Source organism: Amphibalanus amphitrite, unplaced genomic scaffold, assembly GCF_019059575.1.
Source record: "Amphibalanus amphitrite isolate SeventyFive unplaced genomic scaffold, NRLGWU_Aamphi_draft 000055F_arrow, whole genome shotgun sequence".
In the NCBI taxonomy this organism is placed as follows: Eukaryota; Metazoa; Arthropoda; class Thecostraca; order Balanomorpha; family Balanidae; genus Amphibalanus; species Amphibalanus amphitrite.
Window position 1 is genome coordinate 830,551 of NW_024881551.1, and position 17,331 is coordinate 847,881.

A 17,331-nucleotide genomic window follows, 5' to 3' on the forward strand; every position below is an offset into this window, starting at 1 on the left:
CACGCTGATAATGCGAGCCGACATACGCCGAAACGCGATTCCGGCCAAGCATGGTCTCGGAAATAGGTCACAGGTCAAAGGTCATTTGTGTCAGGGTCATGCAATTTCCAGGGTAGGTGTAACATTGATGAATGCGAAGGTACTGAAAGTTTTGTTGCGATTAGCCGCTTTTACGCGAAGTATTTGCGAAATACCTTAGGGGAAGGGGGTGCATTAACCCGCCTGTGCTGGCGAGGGTTAACACTTAACTTGAATAACAAAAAAGGAAAATGTTGGATTCCAGCAATGGTATCCAACATTCGAGCACTACAGTTAATTCAAAGTAAAATTTCGAACTGGAAAGTCTACATAAAACAATGAGCCTTCACTTCCCAACCATCATTTGATGACATCACTGAAATGGCACGAAACGCATAATTCACTTCTAGCTATACTTCCAGACTTACACAAACATAACTATGACACTTGTTCGACTTGCAGTCGGAGTCGATTGTGCAGCCACAGTCTTCTGGCAGGTTGCCAAAATCTTGACAAGGGTCTTCTTGCTCCTCAGCTATAAATATGAGAAAAACAATGATACAGTCAATCCATACAACTCCACGAAGAACGTTATTTTAAAACGTTAGTTTTGGCGGGCATTCAGTATAACAATGATACTTTTTATATATTAACTTGCAATTAACATAGGCAACAAATTATATACGTACTGCATGTTCCTTCTGTTTGATTTCTAGATAATCCAGACATGTCGCATGTAAGTCTTCCAATGCAGTCTGAATTGTCTTGACATTGGCATCCCTCCTTGCTCTTACTAGAAGGCAGATTCTTGCACTGCAATAAATAATGACATTACATAAATGGTGGACACACCTTACACAATCAACATGATAATTTAGAGTCACGTTAAGCGTTAACCCTCGCCGGCACAGGTCATTTTGCGTCCTTCGACGGCACAGGGGGGGCTACGACCCCCTCGCGTTTGGCATCTGATCGTGCTAGAGCTTTGGTGAAAAAACGAGCGTTTTGCCCATCACGAGAGAAAGCCGTTGATACCCAATTTAAAGGTCCTAGGTCACCGGTTGAACCTCCAGGTCACTGGTCAGGTCAATGACCCAAAAGTCAGGAAAATTGGAAAATTGGGACCTGTTAGAATGTAGTAATGTGTGAACTGCTAAGAGGTTTGTCGGGGTGCTGATCACGAATATTGTGTTAGTTTTGATTACAGATGATATCTTTATGCATTTGAAAATTTCGAAAAAGTGAACCGAAGTCACGACATGTCAATGAACTGACCTGACCTTCAGGTAACTTTGTTATTCACCCTAATGCATGGAAATAACATCAGTTCAGATGTTTGAACGTTTGAAATCGCGAAGAGATTGCAAACACGCAGATAATGCGAGCCGACATACGCTGAAACGCGATTCTGGCCAAGCATGGTCTCGGAAATAGGTCACAGGTCAAAGGTCATTTTTGTCAGGGTTATGCAATTTCCAGGGTAGGTGTAACATTGATGAATACGAATGTACTGAAAGTTTTATTGCGATTAGCCGCTTTTACGCGAAGTATTTGCGAAATACCTTAGGGGAAGGGGTGCATCAACCCGCCTGTGCTGGCGAGGGTTAACACTTGACTTGAATAACAAAAAATAAAAATGTTGGATTCCAGCAATGGTATCTAACATTCGAGCACTAACAGTTAATTCAAAGTAAAATTTCGAACTTGAAAGTCTACATAAAACAATGAGCCTTCACTTCGCAACCATCATTTGATGACATCACTGAAATGGCACGAAACGCATAATTCACTTCTAGCTATATACGTCCAGACTTACACAAACATAATTATGACACTTGTTCGACTTGCAGTCGGAGTCGATTGTGCAGCCACAGTCTTCTGGCAGGTTGCCAAAATCTTGACAAGTGTCTTCTTGCTCCTCAGCTATAAATATGAGAAATACAATGATACAGTGAAGCCATACAACTCCACGAAGAACGTTATTTTAAAACGTTAGTTTTGGCGGTCATTCAGTATAACAATGATACTTTTTATATGAACTTGCAATTAACATAGGCAACAAATTATATACGTACTGCATGTTCCTGCTGTTTGATTTCTAGATAATCCAGACATGTCGCATGTAAGTCTTCCAATGCAGTCTGAATTGTCTTGACATTGGCATCCCTCCTTGCTCTTACTAGAAGGCAGATTCTTGCACTGCAATAAATAATGACATTACATAAATGTTGGACACACCTTACACAATCATCATGATAATTTAGAGTCACGTTAAGCGTTAACCCTCGCCGGCACAGGTCATTTTGCGTCCTTCGACGGCACAGGGGGGGGGGGGCTACGACCCCCTCGCGTTTGGCATCTGATCGTGCTAGAGCTTTGCTGAAAAAAACGAGCGTTTTACCCATCACGAGAGAAAGCCGATGATACCCAATATAAAGGTCCTAGGTCAACGGTTGAACCTCCAGGTCACTGGTCAGGTCAATGACTCAAAAGTCAGGAAAATGGGAAAATTGGGACCTGTTAGAACGTAGTAACGTGTGAACTGCTAAGAGGTTGGTCGGGGTACTGATCACGAATAGGGTGTTAGTTTTGATCACAGATGATGTCTTTATGCATTTGAAAATTTCGAAAAAGTGAACCGAAGTCACGACATTTCAATGAACTGACCTGACCTTCAGGTAACTTTGTTATTCACCTTAATGCATGGAAATAACATCAATTCAGATGTTTGAACGTTTAAAACCGCGAAAGATTGCAAACACGCGGATAATGCGAGCCGACATACGCCGAAACGCGACTCCGGCCAAGCATGGTCTCGGAAATAGGTCACAGGTCAAAGGTCATTTTTGTCAGGGTCATGCAATTTCCAGGGTAGGTGTAACATTGATGAATGCGAAGGTACTGAAAGTTTTGTTGCGATTAGCCGCTTTTACGCGAAGCATTTGCGAAATACCTTAGGGGAAGGGGGTGCACCAACCCGCCTGTGCTGGCGAGGGAATACTAACATTCGAGCACTACAGTTAATTCAAAGTAAAATTTCGAACTGGAAAGTCTACATAAAACAATGAGCCTTCACTTCGCAACCATCATTTGATGACATCACTAAAATGGCACGAAACGCATAATTCACTTCTAGCTATACGTCCAGACTTACACAAACATAATTATGACACTTGTTCGACTTGCAGTCGGAGTCGATTGTGCAGCCACAGTCTTCTGGCAGGTTGCCAAAATCTTGACAAGGGTCTTCTTGCTCCTCAGCTATAGATATGAGAAAAGCAATGATGCAGGGAACTGCCATACAACACCACGGTGAACGTTATTTTTATATGAAGAAATAGTATGCAGTGCTCTACCGAGGAACATCTTGATATATCGACACCTTTTTTTAAACCCCACATCTGCTCTCCCGTGAATTTCCGGGAGGCACGAAAGATCTCCTTTTTAAAATTGTCCAATCGTCCGATCCTGATCAAATATGTGTGTTCGTAGGCCTGTTCTGGTATTGCTTTATCTGCCAAGACAGACAAACTTGAGAAAAGTCGAGTGATTGTACCTTTTTTGAAGGTCTCTAACCAACTTGTCTGAAATTCACCGGAGAACAATTGTGGGGTTAAAAAAAGGTGTAGATATATAGTTATGATTTGAAATGACCTTATCCTCGATAATTAATTGGAAATGCAATAAAAGAAAATATTATATTGTTTGGCACATTTTCGAACCACAGTTCATTCTCAAGCCACATGAAACCATTGACAATGAAGTTTTTTAACTGCCTCCAGGCTACATTTTTAAAGTCTCACACGTCAGCCATGATATGACGAAAAAAAAAACGGTTTTTATCTAAAGTTTTTAAATTTTAAATTAACAAGAATAACACTGATATATTTCGAGCACTGCTCTTCGTCGGTCTTACAAGGTACAAATTATTATCATGCCAAAATACGCAGAATGAAGAATTCGTCTCAAATCCTTCACTAATGTCACAAGCATTGAATAATTATACCGAGCAGTCAGACAATCAGACATTTCCTCATAACGCTTAGTATAATCAAAGATTGCAATGCTAGACTTTAATTTGTGAAATAGCCTCTAGCAAGGGCACTCTTGCCCGACCTTGACCTTAGGGCAGCCTTTTATCGTAACATGAGCCACAAATAGGTGCCTGATATCCTTCAGAATAGTTCAAAACATTTTGGAAATTAGTGTACAAGATATACGAAAAAGTGCAAAGTTTGAGGTCAATTTTGAGCATGGCCTTGACCTTGACCTGGAGGTTTGTGCACATCTTCATATTCCTGTGATTCTCTTCTTTAAGTTCTCAATCTGTTTCATGCATTCTGTCGTCCTGGAACACTTAGTTTGAGGTCACTAGACATGTGCCGGTTCTTTGCTTTTGACCTTGACCGCTGACCTTGAAATTTGACCTAAGGTCAAAAATCTTAGGTGGAAACACCTTAGAATTTACTACACAAGATTTTCTATAAAAAGGAAAGGTATGAGGTCATTTTTGAACATTCTTTTCTTTGACCTTTTATTTTGTGAACATTTTCGGAACATTTTCTCCTAATCATCGTTTTTCGTTCTACACCGATTTTGGCCGGTTTTAAGCACTTTCTGTCCTCTAGAACGCTTGCTTTTATATTACTACATACTTAACTTGCCGTTTTTCCAGTAGCTTTGATCTCTGACCTTGAAAATCGACCTGATGTAAACACAAATTTAAGCGCTAACGAATCGTCTCGTAGAGACCTTTCGTTTGGCACCGTTTTTGTTTCCGTAGCTCCCTCATTTATTGAGTAAGACAGGGGAAAGGCGAAAAACTCCCCTCTCGGCCTGCAGTGGTTGGGATTACCCCCGGGCCCGACCGTAAATTAATTTGTCAGCTGCACGAAAACTGTTTACACTGCCGTGCATCAGCAATCAACTTACTGCAAGTTCCATCTGTTTGGCCACCAGATACCCCAGACAAATCGCATGTAAGCGATCCGATGCAGTCTGTGTTGTCCTGGCATTGACATCCCTCCTTGTTCTTCACAGTTGGATTGCTCTGGCACTGAAACAAAATTACCAATACTTATTTCAAATGCAATGCAATGATATTAACCATGTTCAGTGTTTGACACATATAACAAACTGATAGATGAATTAACAACAGCCACAAAAGGTATCGTTTATAGCGAAAAAATCCTGAAACTTCTCGTCCCTCATCAAACTTACACAGATATAATTATGACATTTTCCCGATTGACAGTCTGCGTCGATTGTACAGCCACAGTCTTCCGGTAAGTTGCCAAAATCTTGACAAGGGTCGTCGTCTTCAGCTGACAAGAGAGAAAACGAATTTACTGCTTTAGCGGTTCCTTTTTTAATCTGAATTGGTAAGCGTACTTTGCTGCAGTTAAACATAGATTTGTATAAAAACTTAATCTACAGAAGGCACCATCCACCACTAAATTAAAGTAGAAGGAAATGTTCATGGAAAAGATGCAAAACATATTCAGATGTTAAAGGGACTATCCCACCTTCTAAAATGTTGTTAAAACCAGTTAAATTGTGCCCGACTTTATAGATTGGATGACCAGGAACACGGTTCTGGCATTTATTTTTCATTAAACATCTTAGGCTTCCCATATTCCAAACACAAACTTTCAAATATGTGACGTCACAGCCCAAAATTACCTCCTTCCCCAGGCCACATTACTGTCATAAAGCTGATTCTTTTTACTCTGTAGGCACCACAACAAAGTTCAGACCAAGTTTTAAGCGATTTTTCAACGAACAAACCCATTTAAATCAGAATGACTAAACGAGGTGACGTCACACTAACGGTCGCTCCATGTTGAAGATAGGGCCTTGTACAAGGCCCATTTTCAAATGAAGGGAACGAATTTCTTCAACACCAAGAGGCCGCGGGGGTTGCAACCTAGATAGATAGTGGTTTCTGAACCTCGCCGCAAACTTGGCTATCTCAACTCAAACCCCATGTTAAAGGTGGGATAGTCCCTTTAAGCTTATGTGAGGGCAGCAAAAAAAAAAACACCAAGGAGCATGTGGTGCATTTAGTTGTCTATCTTATTTTGTAATATTTATCTAAGTATACTTACTAAAAATCATCGGTACTGTTGCTTATTCGTTTTAAAGGGACCCTCCCACCTTAACATTAGATTTGAGTTGAGATAGCCAAAATGGGGTCCCTGGCTCACAATTACCGGTTTCGGCACTCACAACATCGAGAAATGCCTTAAATCGGAAATATTGAATTTCAAAATTGCAGCATTTTGATTCAGAGGGGCTAATGCATAGGAATACCCCTCTGAATGTGTGACGTCATCGCAGATATCTAACGATTTTTAAATGTTTGACTAAAACGTTTTGTAGCACGCGGTGGTATATGCTGCTTTGCGCGCAACAAATGCCGCACTTTCAAATAAAGTCGCTAGGAACAACGGAGATCCCAAAAAGTAAACAAAAGTAAAAGTCTAATATCTTGAAAACCGGTGAATATTTTTCGATGAAATTTGGTAGATATTCGTTTTTGCTCTTTCTGAACCGAGCAACATCACTTTCATGCCAATTCATTAACTTTTTTGAAGGTGGGAGGGTCCCTTTAAATCATAAACTAGGCTTATGATAACCTTAGCTCTTTTGTCAACGCCATGAAAGCGTTTTAAATACCGTGTCTAAGCAATCATCTTACTACAAGTTCCATCTGTTTGGCCTCCAGATACCCCAGACAAATCGCATGTAAGCGATCCGATGCAGTCTGTGTTGTCCTGGCATTGACATCCCTCCTTGCTCTTCACAGTTGGATTGCTCTGGCACTGAAACGATATTATCAACAGGCTATTGAAATGTAATTCAGTGATCTCTACCGTGGTCAGGGCATTCGACATCCATAAGAAATGGATTGGTTAGAAAAAATAATACTTGTCATTCATATCGTAAACAAAATATTCCGGAAATCGCTCATCCCTCTTCAAACTTACACAGATATAATTATGACATTTTCCGGATTGACAGTCTGCGTCGATTGTACAGCCACAGTCTTCCGGTAAGTTGCCAAAATCTTGACAAGGGTCGTCGTCTTCCGCTGACAAGAGAGAAAACCAATTTACTGCTATAGTGGTTCCTTTTTTAATCTGAATTCGTAAGCGTACTTTGCTGCAGTTAAACATAGGTTTGTATAAAAATTTAATCTACAGAAGGCACCATTTTGCACTAACTTAAAGCAGAAGGAAATGTTCATGGAAAAGATGCAAAACATATTCAGATGTTAAGCTTATATGAGGGCAGCAAATAAAAAACACACAGACAAGGGGCATGTGGTCAGTGGTGCATTTAGTTGTCTCTCGTATTTTGCAATATTTATCTGAGTTAACTCAAAAAAATGATCGGTACTGTTGCTTATTTATTTTAAATCATAAACCAGCCTTATGATAACCTTAGCTCTTTTGTCAATGGCATGAAAGCTGTTTAAACTGCTGTGTCTAAAAAATCATCTTACTGCAAGTTCCATCTGTTTGGCCTCCAGATACCCCAGACAAATCGCATGTAAGCGATCCGATGCAGTCTGTGTTGTCCTGGCATTGACATCCCTCCTTGCTCTTCACAGTTGGATTGCTCTGGCACTGAAACGATACGATCAACAGGCTATTGAAATGTAATTCAGTGATATCTACCGTGGTAGCATTTGACATCCATAAAAAAATGATTGGTTAGAGAAAATAATGCTTGTCATTCATATCGTAAACAAACTATTCCAGAAATCGCTCATCCCTCTTCAAACTTACACAGATATAATTATGACATTTTCCCGATTGACAGTCTGCGTCGATTGTACAGCCACAGTCTTCCAGGAAGTTGCCAAAATCTTGACAAGGGTCGTCGTCTTCAGCTGACAAGAGAGAAAACCAATTTACTACTATAGTGGTTCCTTTTTTAATCTGAATTCGTAAGCGTACTTTGCAGCAGTTAAACATTGGTTTGTATAAAAACTTAATCTACAGACGGCACCATCCACCACTAAATTAAAGTAGCAGGAAATGTTCATGGAAAAGATGCAAACATATTCAGATGTTAAGCTTATGTGAGGGCAGCAAACAAAAAAAAAATCACCAAGGGGCATGTGGTGCATTTAGTTGTCTATCTTATTTTGCCATATTTATCTAAGCATACTAAAAAAAATCATCGGTACTGTTGCTTATTCATTTTAAATCATAAACCAGCCTTATGCTAACCTTAGCTCTTTTGTCAACGGCATGAAAGCCGTAACTGCTGTGTCTAAGCAATCATCTTACTGCAAGTTCCATCTGTTTGGCCTCCAGATACCCCAGACAAATTGCATGTAAGCGATTCGATGCAGTCTGTGTTGTCCTGGCATTGACATCCCTCCTTGCTCTTCACAGTTGGATTGCTCTGGCACTGAAACCATATTATCAACGGGCTATTGAAATGCAATTCAGTGATATCTACCGTGGTCAGAGCATTTGACATCCATAAGAAATTGATTGGTTAGAGAAAATAATGCTTGTCATTCATATCGTAAACAAACTATTCCAGAAATCGCTCATCCCTCTTCAAACTTACACAGATATAATTATGACATTTTCCCGATTGACAGTCTGCGTCGATTGTACAGCCACAGTCTTCCGGTAAGTTGCCAAAATCTTGACAAGGGTCGTCGTCTTCAGCTGACAAGAGAGAAAACGAATTTACTGCTTTAGCGGTTCCTTTTTTAATCTGAATTGGTAAACGTACTTTGCTGCAGTTAAACATAGGTTTGTATAAAAACTTAATCTACAGAAGGCACCATCCACCACTAAATTAAAGTAGAAGGAAATGTTCATGGAAAAGATGCAAAACATATTCAGATGTTAAGCTTATGTAAGGGCAGCAAAAAAAAACACCAAGGGGCATGTGGTGCATTTAGTTGTCTATCTTATTTTGCAATATTTATCTGAGTATACTAAAAAAAATCATCGGTACTGTTGCTTATTCATTTTATATATTTTTTATAACTTTATTCCGAATGGCTGAATGGGCTGATTTGAGAATCAGAGCCCGCACTAAGCAAAGCTTGTTATGCTGACCCTGACCCCACCACCCGATCGCGCAATTCCAGTTGTATGGCAGAATTTTGTCCGAGCGTTTAACGTGCCCTTACGACTGGACATGGTCCCCTCCGCTCACTCACGTTACCTGGCTTCTGTGCGGGCCCTGCCACAGACAAGCACGCCTTACACGTAGGAGCTAAATGTGGCCGCCCGCTCCGGGGCTTGAATCATAAACCAGACTTATGATAATTTTATTTCTTTTTTCAATGGCAAGCTGTTAAAACTGCTGTGTCTAAGCAATCATCTTACTGCAAGTTCCATCTGTTTGGTCTCCAGATACCCCAGACAAATCGCATGTAAGCGATCCGATGCAGTCTGTGTTGTCCTGGCATTGACATCCCTCTTTGCTCTTCACAGTTGGATTGGTCTGGCACTGAAACGATGTTATCAATAGGTTATTCAAATGCAATTCAATGATATCTGCTGTGGCCAGCGTAGTTAACATCCATAAGAAACTAATTGGTTAGAAAAAATCATTTCACAAATAGTATAGTGGATAATACTTGTCATTCATATCGTAAAAAAGTATTCCGGAAATTGCACATCCCTCTTCAAACTTACACAGATATAATTATGACACTTTCCCGATTGACAGTCTGCGTCGATTGTACAGCCACAGTCTTCCGGTAAGTTGCCAAAATCTTGACAAGGGTCGTTGTCTTCAGCTGACAAGAGAGAAAACCAATTTACTACTATAGTGGTTCCTTTTTTAATCTGAATTGGTAAGCGTACTTTGCTGCAGTTAAACATAGGTTTGTATAAAAACTTAATCTACAGAAGGCACCATCCACCACTAAATTAAAGTAGAAGGAAATGTTCATGGAAAAGATGCAAAACATATTCAGATATTGCGCTTATGTGAGGGCTGCCAAAAAAAAGCACCAATGGGCATGTGGTGCATTTAGTTGTCTATCTTATTTTGTAATATTTATCTGAGTAAACTAAAAAAAATCATCGGTACTTTATTCATTTTAAATCATCAACCAGTCTAATGATAACCTTAGCTAACAAAAAGACGTATATTGAGGCACAGAGCAGCATATTTTTAATAAATCCAACCGGTTTCAAAGACCTCTCGTCTTCGTCATCAGGGATTGAAACATACAGAAAGGAGAAAGGTTACATATTTAAGCGCTGAAGAGATTCTCTTCAATTCAAGAGATTCAAGAGATTCAAGAGATTCTCTTCAGCGCTTAAATATGTAACCTTTCTCCTTTCTGTATGTTTCAATCCCTGATGACGAAGACGAGAGGTCTTTGAAACCGGTTGGATTTATTAAAAATATGCTGCTCTGTGCCTCAATATACGTCTTTTTGTTAATCTTTACCAGAGCAATGAACAGTAATATCAATAACCTTAGCTCTTTTGTCAACGGCATGAAAGCTGTTTAAACTGCTGTGTCTAAGCAATCATCTTACTGCAAGTTCCATCTGTTTCGCCTCCAGATACCCCAGACAAATCGCATGTAAGCGATCCGATGCAGTCTGTGTTGTCCTGGCATTGACATCCCTCCTTGCTCTTCACAGTTGGATTGCTCTGGCACTGAAACGATATTATCAACAGGCTATTGAAATGCAATTCAGTGATCTCTACCGTGGTCAGGGCATTCGACATCCATAAGAAATTGATTGGTTAGAAAAAATAATGCTTGTCATTCATATCGTAAACAAAATAATCCGGAAATCGCTCATCCCTCTTCAAACTTACACAGATATAATTATGACATTTTCCCGATTGACAGTCTGCGTCGATTGTACAGCCACAGTCTTCCGGTAAGTTGCCAAAATCTTGACAAGGGTCGTCGTCTTCCGCTGACAAGAGAGTCAACCAATTTATTGCTATAGTGGTTTTAATCTGAATTCGTAATCGTGCGAGTACTTTGCTGCAGTTTAACATTGGTTTGTGCAAAAACTTAATCTACAGAAGGAACCACGCACCAGTAAATTAAAATAGAAGGAAGTGCTCATGGAAAAGATGCAAAACATATTCAGATGTTAAGCTTATGTGAGGACAGCAAACAAAAATCACCAATGGGCATGTCATACATTTAGTTGTCTATCACATTTTGCAATATTTATCTGAGTTTACTAAAAAAAATCCAACGGTGCTGTTGCTTATGCAAGTTAGATTTTTTATAACCTTAGTCCGAATGGCTGAATGGGCGGATTTGAAAAATCAGAGCCCGCACTAAGCATAGCTTGTTGCGCTGACCCTGACCCCACCACCCGATCGCGCAATTCCAGTTGTATGGCAGAATTTTGTCTGAACGTTTAACGTGCCCTCACGACTGGACACGGTCCCCTCCGCTCACTCACGTTACCTGGCATCTGTGCGGCCCCTGCCACAGACAAGCACGCCTTACACGTAGGAGCTAAATGTGGCCGTCCGCTCCGGGGTTAGAATCATAAACCAGACTTATGACAACCTTAGTTATTTCTTTTGTCAATGGCATGAAAGCTGTTAAAACTGCTGTGTTTAAGCAATCATCTTACTGCAAGTTCCATCTGTTTCGCCTCCAGATACCCCAGACAAATCGCATGTAAGCGATCCGATGCAGTCTGTGTTGTCCTGGCATTGACATCCCTCCTTGCTCTTCACAGTTGGATTGCTCTGGCACTGAAACGATATTATCAACAGGCTATTGAAATGCAATTCAGTGATATCTACCGTGGTCAGAGCATTTGACATCCATAAGAAATTGATTGGTTAGAAAGATAATGCTTATCATTCAAATCGTAAACAAAATATTCCGGAAATCGCTCATCCCTCTTCAAACTTACACAGATATAATTATGACATTTTCCCGATTGACAGTCTGCGTCGATTGTGCAGCCACAGTCTTCCGGTAAGTTACCAAAATCTTGACAAGGGTCGTCGTCTTCAGCTGACAAGAGAGAAAACGAATTTACTGCTTTAGCGGTTCCTTTTTTAATCTGAATTGGTAAACGTACTTTGCTGCAGTTAAACATAAGTTTGTATAAAAACTTAATCTACAGAAGGCACCATCCACCACTAAATTAAAGTAGAAGGAAATGTTCATGGAAAAGATGCAAAACATATTCAGATGTTAAGCTTATGTGAGGGCAGCAAAAAAAAAAAACACCAAGGGGCATGTGGTGCATTTAGTTGTCTATCTTATTTTGCAATATTTATCTGAGTATACTAAAAAAAAATCATCGGTACTGTTGCTTATTCATTTTAAGTCATAAACCAGGCTTATGATAACCTTAGCTCTTTTGTCAACGGCATGAAAGCTGTTAAAACTGCTGTGTCTAAGCAATCATCTTACTGCAAGTTCCATCTGTTTCGCCTCCCGATACCCCAGACAAATCGCATGTAAGCGATCCGATGCAGTCTGTGTTGTCCTGGCATTGACATCCCTCCTTGCTCTTCACAGTTGGATTGCTCTGGCACTGAAACGATATTATCAACAGGCTATTGAAATGCAATTCAGTGATCTCTACCGTGGTCAGGGCATTCGACATCCATAAGAAATTGATTGGTTAGAAAAAATAATGCTTGTCATTCATATCGTAAACAAAATAATCCGGAAATCGCTCATCCCTCTTCAAACTTACACAGATATAATTATGACATTTTCCCGATTGACAGTCTGCGTCGATTGTACAGCCACAGTCTTCCGGTAAGTTGCCAAAATCTTGACAAGGGTCGTCGTCTTCCGCTGACAAGAGAGAAAACCAATTTAATGCTATAATGGTTCCTTTTTTAATCTGAATTCGTAATCGTACTTTGCTGCAGTTTAACATTGGTTTGTGCAAAAAACTTAATCTACAGAAGGAACCACGCACCAGTAAATTAACCCTCGCATGTGTAGGGGGGGGGGGTCGGGTGGAACCCCCCCATGGTTTTTCGCGAAAAACTCGCGTAAAAAGCGGCCGATCGCGACGAAACGTTCAGTACCTTCACATTGATTGATCAATTTTACACCTACCCTGAAAACTTCATGACCCTGACCCAAATGACCTTTGACCTGTGACCTCTTTTCCGAGACCATGTTTGGCCGGAATCGCGATTCTGCGTATGTCGGCTCGCATTAGCCGCGCGTTTGCAAGCTTTTCGTGGTTTCAAACGTTCAAACATGTGATTTGATGTTGCTTCCATGCATTAGGGTGGGTCACAAGGTCACCTAAAGGTCAGGTCAGGTCATTGACCTTTGGTGACCTCGGGTGACCTCGGTTCACTTTTTCGAGCTGTACATGTTTCTAGGCTAGTTTTTGGAGCTGAATTCGAATTTAGCAACCATTTGAACATTTACGAAGCAGTTTTGGTGTCTTCGTAACATGTTACGAAGCTGTCAGAGGCGGTTGACACGTACTACGAATACCCGTCACGACGCCTACTGGTTGACCTGACCTGACCTGACCTGACCTGACCTGGTCTAAATGCTTAAAGACATCATCTTTGATCAAAACTAACACGATATTCGTGATCAGCACCCCGAAAACCCCTTAGCAGCCACACTTTAAGACTTTCTAACAGGTCCCGATTTTCCCGACTTTGGGTCATTGACCTGACCTGGAAGGTCAACCAATGACCTAGGACCTTAAAATTGGGTATCATCGGTTTCCTCTCGTCACGGGCAACACGCTCGTTTTTCCGCGAAGCTCTAGCTCGATCAGGGGCCAAACGGCAAGGGGAGTCCAACCGACCCCCCCCCCCCCCACACACACATTAGAAGCTGGCAAACGCCGCACACATGCGAGGGTTAAAATAGAAGGAAGTGCTCATGGAAAAGATGCAAAACATATTCAGATGTTAAGCTTATGTGAGGACAGCAAACAAAAATCACCAATGGGCATGTGATACATTTAGTTGTCTATCACATTTTGCAATATTTATCTGAGTATACTAAAAAAATCCAAGGGTGCTGTTGCCTATGCAAGTTAGATTTTTATAACCTTAGTCCGAATGGCTGAATGGGCGGATTTGAAAAATCAGAGCCCGCACTAAGCATAGCTTGTTGCGCTGACCCTGACCCCACCACCCGATCGCGCAATTCCAGTTGTATGGCAGAATTTTGTCCGAGCGTTTAACGTGCCCTCACGACTGGACACGGTCCCCTCCGCTCACTCCGTTACCTGGCTTCTGTGCGGCCCCTGCCACATACAAGAGCGCCTTACACGTAGGAGCTAAATGTGGCCGCCCGCTCCGGGGTTTGAATCATAAACCAGACTTATGATAACCTTAATACTTTTGTCACTGGCATGAAGGCTGTTAAAACTGCTGTGTCTAAGCAATCATCTTACTGCAAGTTCCATCTGTTTGGCCTCCAGATACCCCAGACAAATCGCATGTAAGCGATCCGATGCAGTCTGTGTTGTCCTGGCATTGACATCCCTCCTTGCTCTTCACAGTTGGATTGCTCTGGCACTGAAACGATATTATCAACAGGCTATTGAAGTGCAATTCAGTGATATCTACCGTGGTCAGAGCATTCGACATCCATAAGAAATTGATTGGTTAGAGAAAATAATGCTTGTCATTCATATCGTAAACAAAATAATCCGGAAATCGCTCATCCCTCTTCAAACTTACACAGATATAATTATGACATTTTCCCGATTGACAGTCTGCGTCGATTGTGCAGCCACAGTCTTCCGGTAAGTTGCCAAAATCTTGACAAGGGTCATCGTCTTCCGCTGACAAGAGAGAAAACCAATTTATTGATATAGTGGTTCCCTTTTTCAATCTGAATCCGTAAGCGTTCTTAGCTGCACTTAAATATAGGTTTGTATAAAAACTTAATCTACAGAAGGCACCATCCACCACTAAATTCAAGTAGAAGAAAATGGAAAAGATGCAAAACATATTCAGATGTTAAGCTTATGTGAGGGCAGCAAAAAAAAAGCACCAAGGGGCATGTGGTGCATTTAGTTGTCTATCTTATTTTGCAATATTTATCTGAGTATACTAAAAAAAATCATCGGTACTTTGCTTATTCATTTTAAATCATAAACCAGTCTGATGATAACCTTAGCTCTTTTGTCAACGGCATGAAATCTGTTTAATAAAGCCCCAGTCACACTAGGGCATCCGAGCGGTTACCGATAACTTGCGACCGGTCGGATGGTCATACTCGGCGAGTGGTCAGTGGACCGCTCGCAGACTGGTCGGAGATCGGCAAGCGGTCGGTGGCAGTCGGAGGTGGTCGGGAGAAGTCGGATAAAAATTGCGAACGGTTCGTAATTCCTCCCGATCAGTCGCCGACTGGTACAGGTCGGCGACCAGTCTGATTGCGGCCTGCGAGAGGCCTGCGGCCACTCGGCGACCTGTCGTCGACCAGTCGGCGACCGCTCGGCGATTGATCCTGGATGAACGGCACGGATCAGTCCGTAAACGAACGCCGATCTATCGGCGAGCAGTCTCGGATCGCTCGCAGATCGGTCGCCGATCTGTCGGGACTGGTCGTTGGTGCGCACCGACAAGTCGCGGACTGATCCGCAACCTTCGACGACCGCTGCGATTTGAATCCGATCAGTCGGCGAGAGGTCAGAATCCCAAACGCATTTTCCACAATGCGTCTGGCCCTGGACAGTCTGTAGTTGAAGACCCTTTTTTCCACAGTCATGTTACGCTAGAGAACGGCTTCATCAGCCACGGACGCAATGGAAATGCGTCATCACCGACGATGAAGTAGGGCATGTCTCTGGTATCATGTGGTAGTGGCTCGGGATCGGGAATGCTGAGCGCTTCAGCTTCTATGTCAGCACGGAGTGTCGAGCGGTTGAAGACGGAGCAGTCAGATGTCGACCCGTTGGCACCAACATCGGCCCATATAAACTTGTAGTCGGCGTCTACAAGAGCTAACAAGATGATGGAGAAATAGCCCTTGTAGTTGTAGAATACCGAGCCGGATTCGGAAGGACACTTGATGGCAACGTGCTTTCCATCCAAAGCACCAAGACAGTGGTGGAACTGCCATCGCGTGGAGAATCGTGCTGCAATTTGCTTCCAATCATCCAGGCAAGTGGGAGTGGGAATAACCTCACTCTGTAATTCTTCAATGATACTCTCACAGACTTCCCTTGTCAAGATCGAAATGCTATTGTGAGGCACCCGAAATTGGAAGCCAAGGCTGTGATAGCTCTCCCCGGTGGCAAGGTGACGTAGAGTGATAGCCAGCTTCAGTCCAGGTTCCAGAGGTTCTCTGAAGGAGGTTGTCTGCTTCCTGATCCGCTCAGACAGACGGATGAGCACCTCTCGAAACATTGATGGCTCCATTCGCATGTAGTTGATGAAATCATCAGGAAATTTTGCCTCAAGCTCTCTCATCAATGTGTGATAGGCGCCGAACTGTAAGCGTTTCTCCAGCCAAGGCCTTACCCAGTAACGACGCTTCCTTCTTGTCTTATTTTGGCCATATAGTATCCTCGCTAAAATCAGCGCATCTTGCTCCTGTTGGAGTCGCATCTGGATGAAGAGATGCGACAACTGGTGAGGTGGAATGCCAGCCATGACGCAACAGACAGAACTGACGACGGTTCAAAGGACACTGAGGAGTCGACTGTCAGTGTCGTTCGTATTTTTATGAATTTCTCGAAGGTCGGTTATCGGTCGGTGAACAGTCTGTTGTGAACGATGGTGACTCGCCGAATAGTCTTTCACTGATCTGCTCCATTCTCGACTAGTCTCAGACTGATCGCCGATCATCCACCGACTCACCCACGTCTGAGTACCGCGGTCGCCGACCACTCCTGTGAGGTGTGCGCCCTCTACCCGACCGCTCGCCGACCAGACGGCTCCCATCGGCGACCCGTCCGCTACTGGTCGAGTCCCACCAAAAGTGTGTGGTCACACTAGCACTCCCGAGTTGTAAATTTGCAGCCGACTGGTCGGCGACAGACGCGTATGTGACCACAACCAACCGATCGGCCGGACAAACGCAAACGACCGCTCGCAGACCTCAGTCGGCTAGAAGTCGCCGACAAAGGCGCTAGTGTGACTGGGGCTTAAACTGCTGTGTCTAAGCAATCATCTTACTGCAAGTTCCATCTGTTTCGCCTCCAGATACCCCAGACAAATCGCATGTAAGCGATCCGATGCAGTCTGTGTTGTCCTGGCATTGACATCCCTCCTTGCTCTTCACAGTTGGATTGCTCTGGCACTGAAACGATATTATCAACAGGCTATTGAAGTGCAATTCAGTGATATCTACCGTGGTCAGAGCATTCGACAT

At 42.4% G+C, this 17,331-nt stretch overlaps 1 protein-coding gene across 3 annotated transcripts in view; it reads right to left on the minus strand.

The window, feature by feature from the left end:
* The window catches only part of LOC122378147 (neurogenic locus notch homolog protein 1-like), a 43,221-nt gene that overhangs the window by 5,417 nt on the left and 20,473 nt on the right, over positions 1 to 17,331 (minus strand). Inside the window, exons 24-47 of one of the 3 annotated variants that reach the window (XM_043358872.1) lie at positions 17,136 to 17,259; positions 14,691 to 14,794; positions 14,402 to 14,525; positions 12,713 to 12,816; positions 12,424 to 12,547; positions 11,915 to 12,018; positions 11,627 to 11,750; positions 10,842 to 10,945; positions 10,553 to 10,676; positions 9,696 to 9,799; positions 9,384 to 9,507; positions 8,608 to 8,711; positions 8,319 to 8,442; positions 7,812 to 7,915; positions 7,526 to 7,649; positions 7,008 to 7,111; positions 6,719 to 6,842; positions 5,239 to 5,342; positions 4,951 to 5,074; positions 3,173 to 3,279; positions 2,094 to 2,217; positions 1,835 to 1,941; positions 708 to 831; positions 447 to 553 (exon numbers count right to left, since the gene is read on the minus strand). In XM_043358872.1, the coding sequence (XP_043214807.1) occupies positions 447 to 553; positions 708 to 831; positions 1,835 to 1,941; positions 2,094 to 2,217; positions 3,173 to 3,279; positions 4,951 to 5,074; positions 5,239 to 5,342; positions 6,719 to 6,842; positions 7,008 to 7,111; positions 7,526 to 7,649; positions 7,812 to 7,915; positions 8,319 to 8,442; positions 8,608 to 8,711; positions 9,384 to 9,507; positions 9,696 to 9,799; positions 10,553 to 10,676; positions 10,842 to 10,945; positions 11,627 to 11,750; positions 11,915 to 12,018; positions 12,424 to 12,547; positions 12,713 to 12,816; positions 14,402 to 14,525; positions 14,691 to 14,794; positions 17,136 to 17,259 (2,745 nt within the window). Of the gene's footprint in view, positions 1 to 446; positions 554 to 707; positions 832 to 1,834; positions 1,942 to 2,093; positions 2,218 to 3,172; positions 3,280 to 4,950; positions 5,075 to 5,238; positions 5,343 to 6,718; positions 6,843 to 7,007; positions 7,112 to 7,525; positions 7,650 to 7,811; positions 7,916 to 8,318; positions 8,443 to 8,607; positions 8,712 to 9,383; positions 9,508 to 9,695; positions 9,800 to 10,552; positions 10,677 to 10,841; positions 10,946 to 11,626; positions 11,751 to 11,914; positions 12,019 to 12,423; positions 12,548 to 12,712; positions 12,817 to 14,401; positions 14,526 to 14,690; positions 14,795 to 17,135; positions 17,260 to 17,331 lie in introns of those variants that run through there. The other 2 variants (XM_043358874.1, XM_043358873.1) reach the window with 2 other exon arrangements.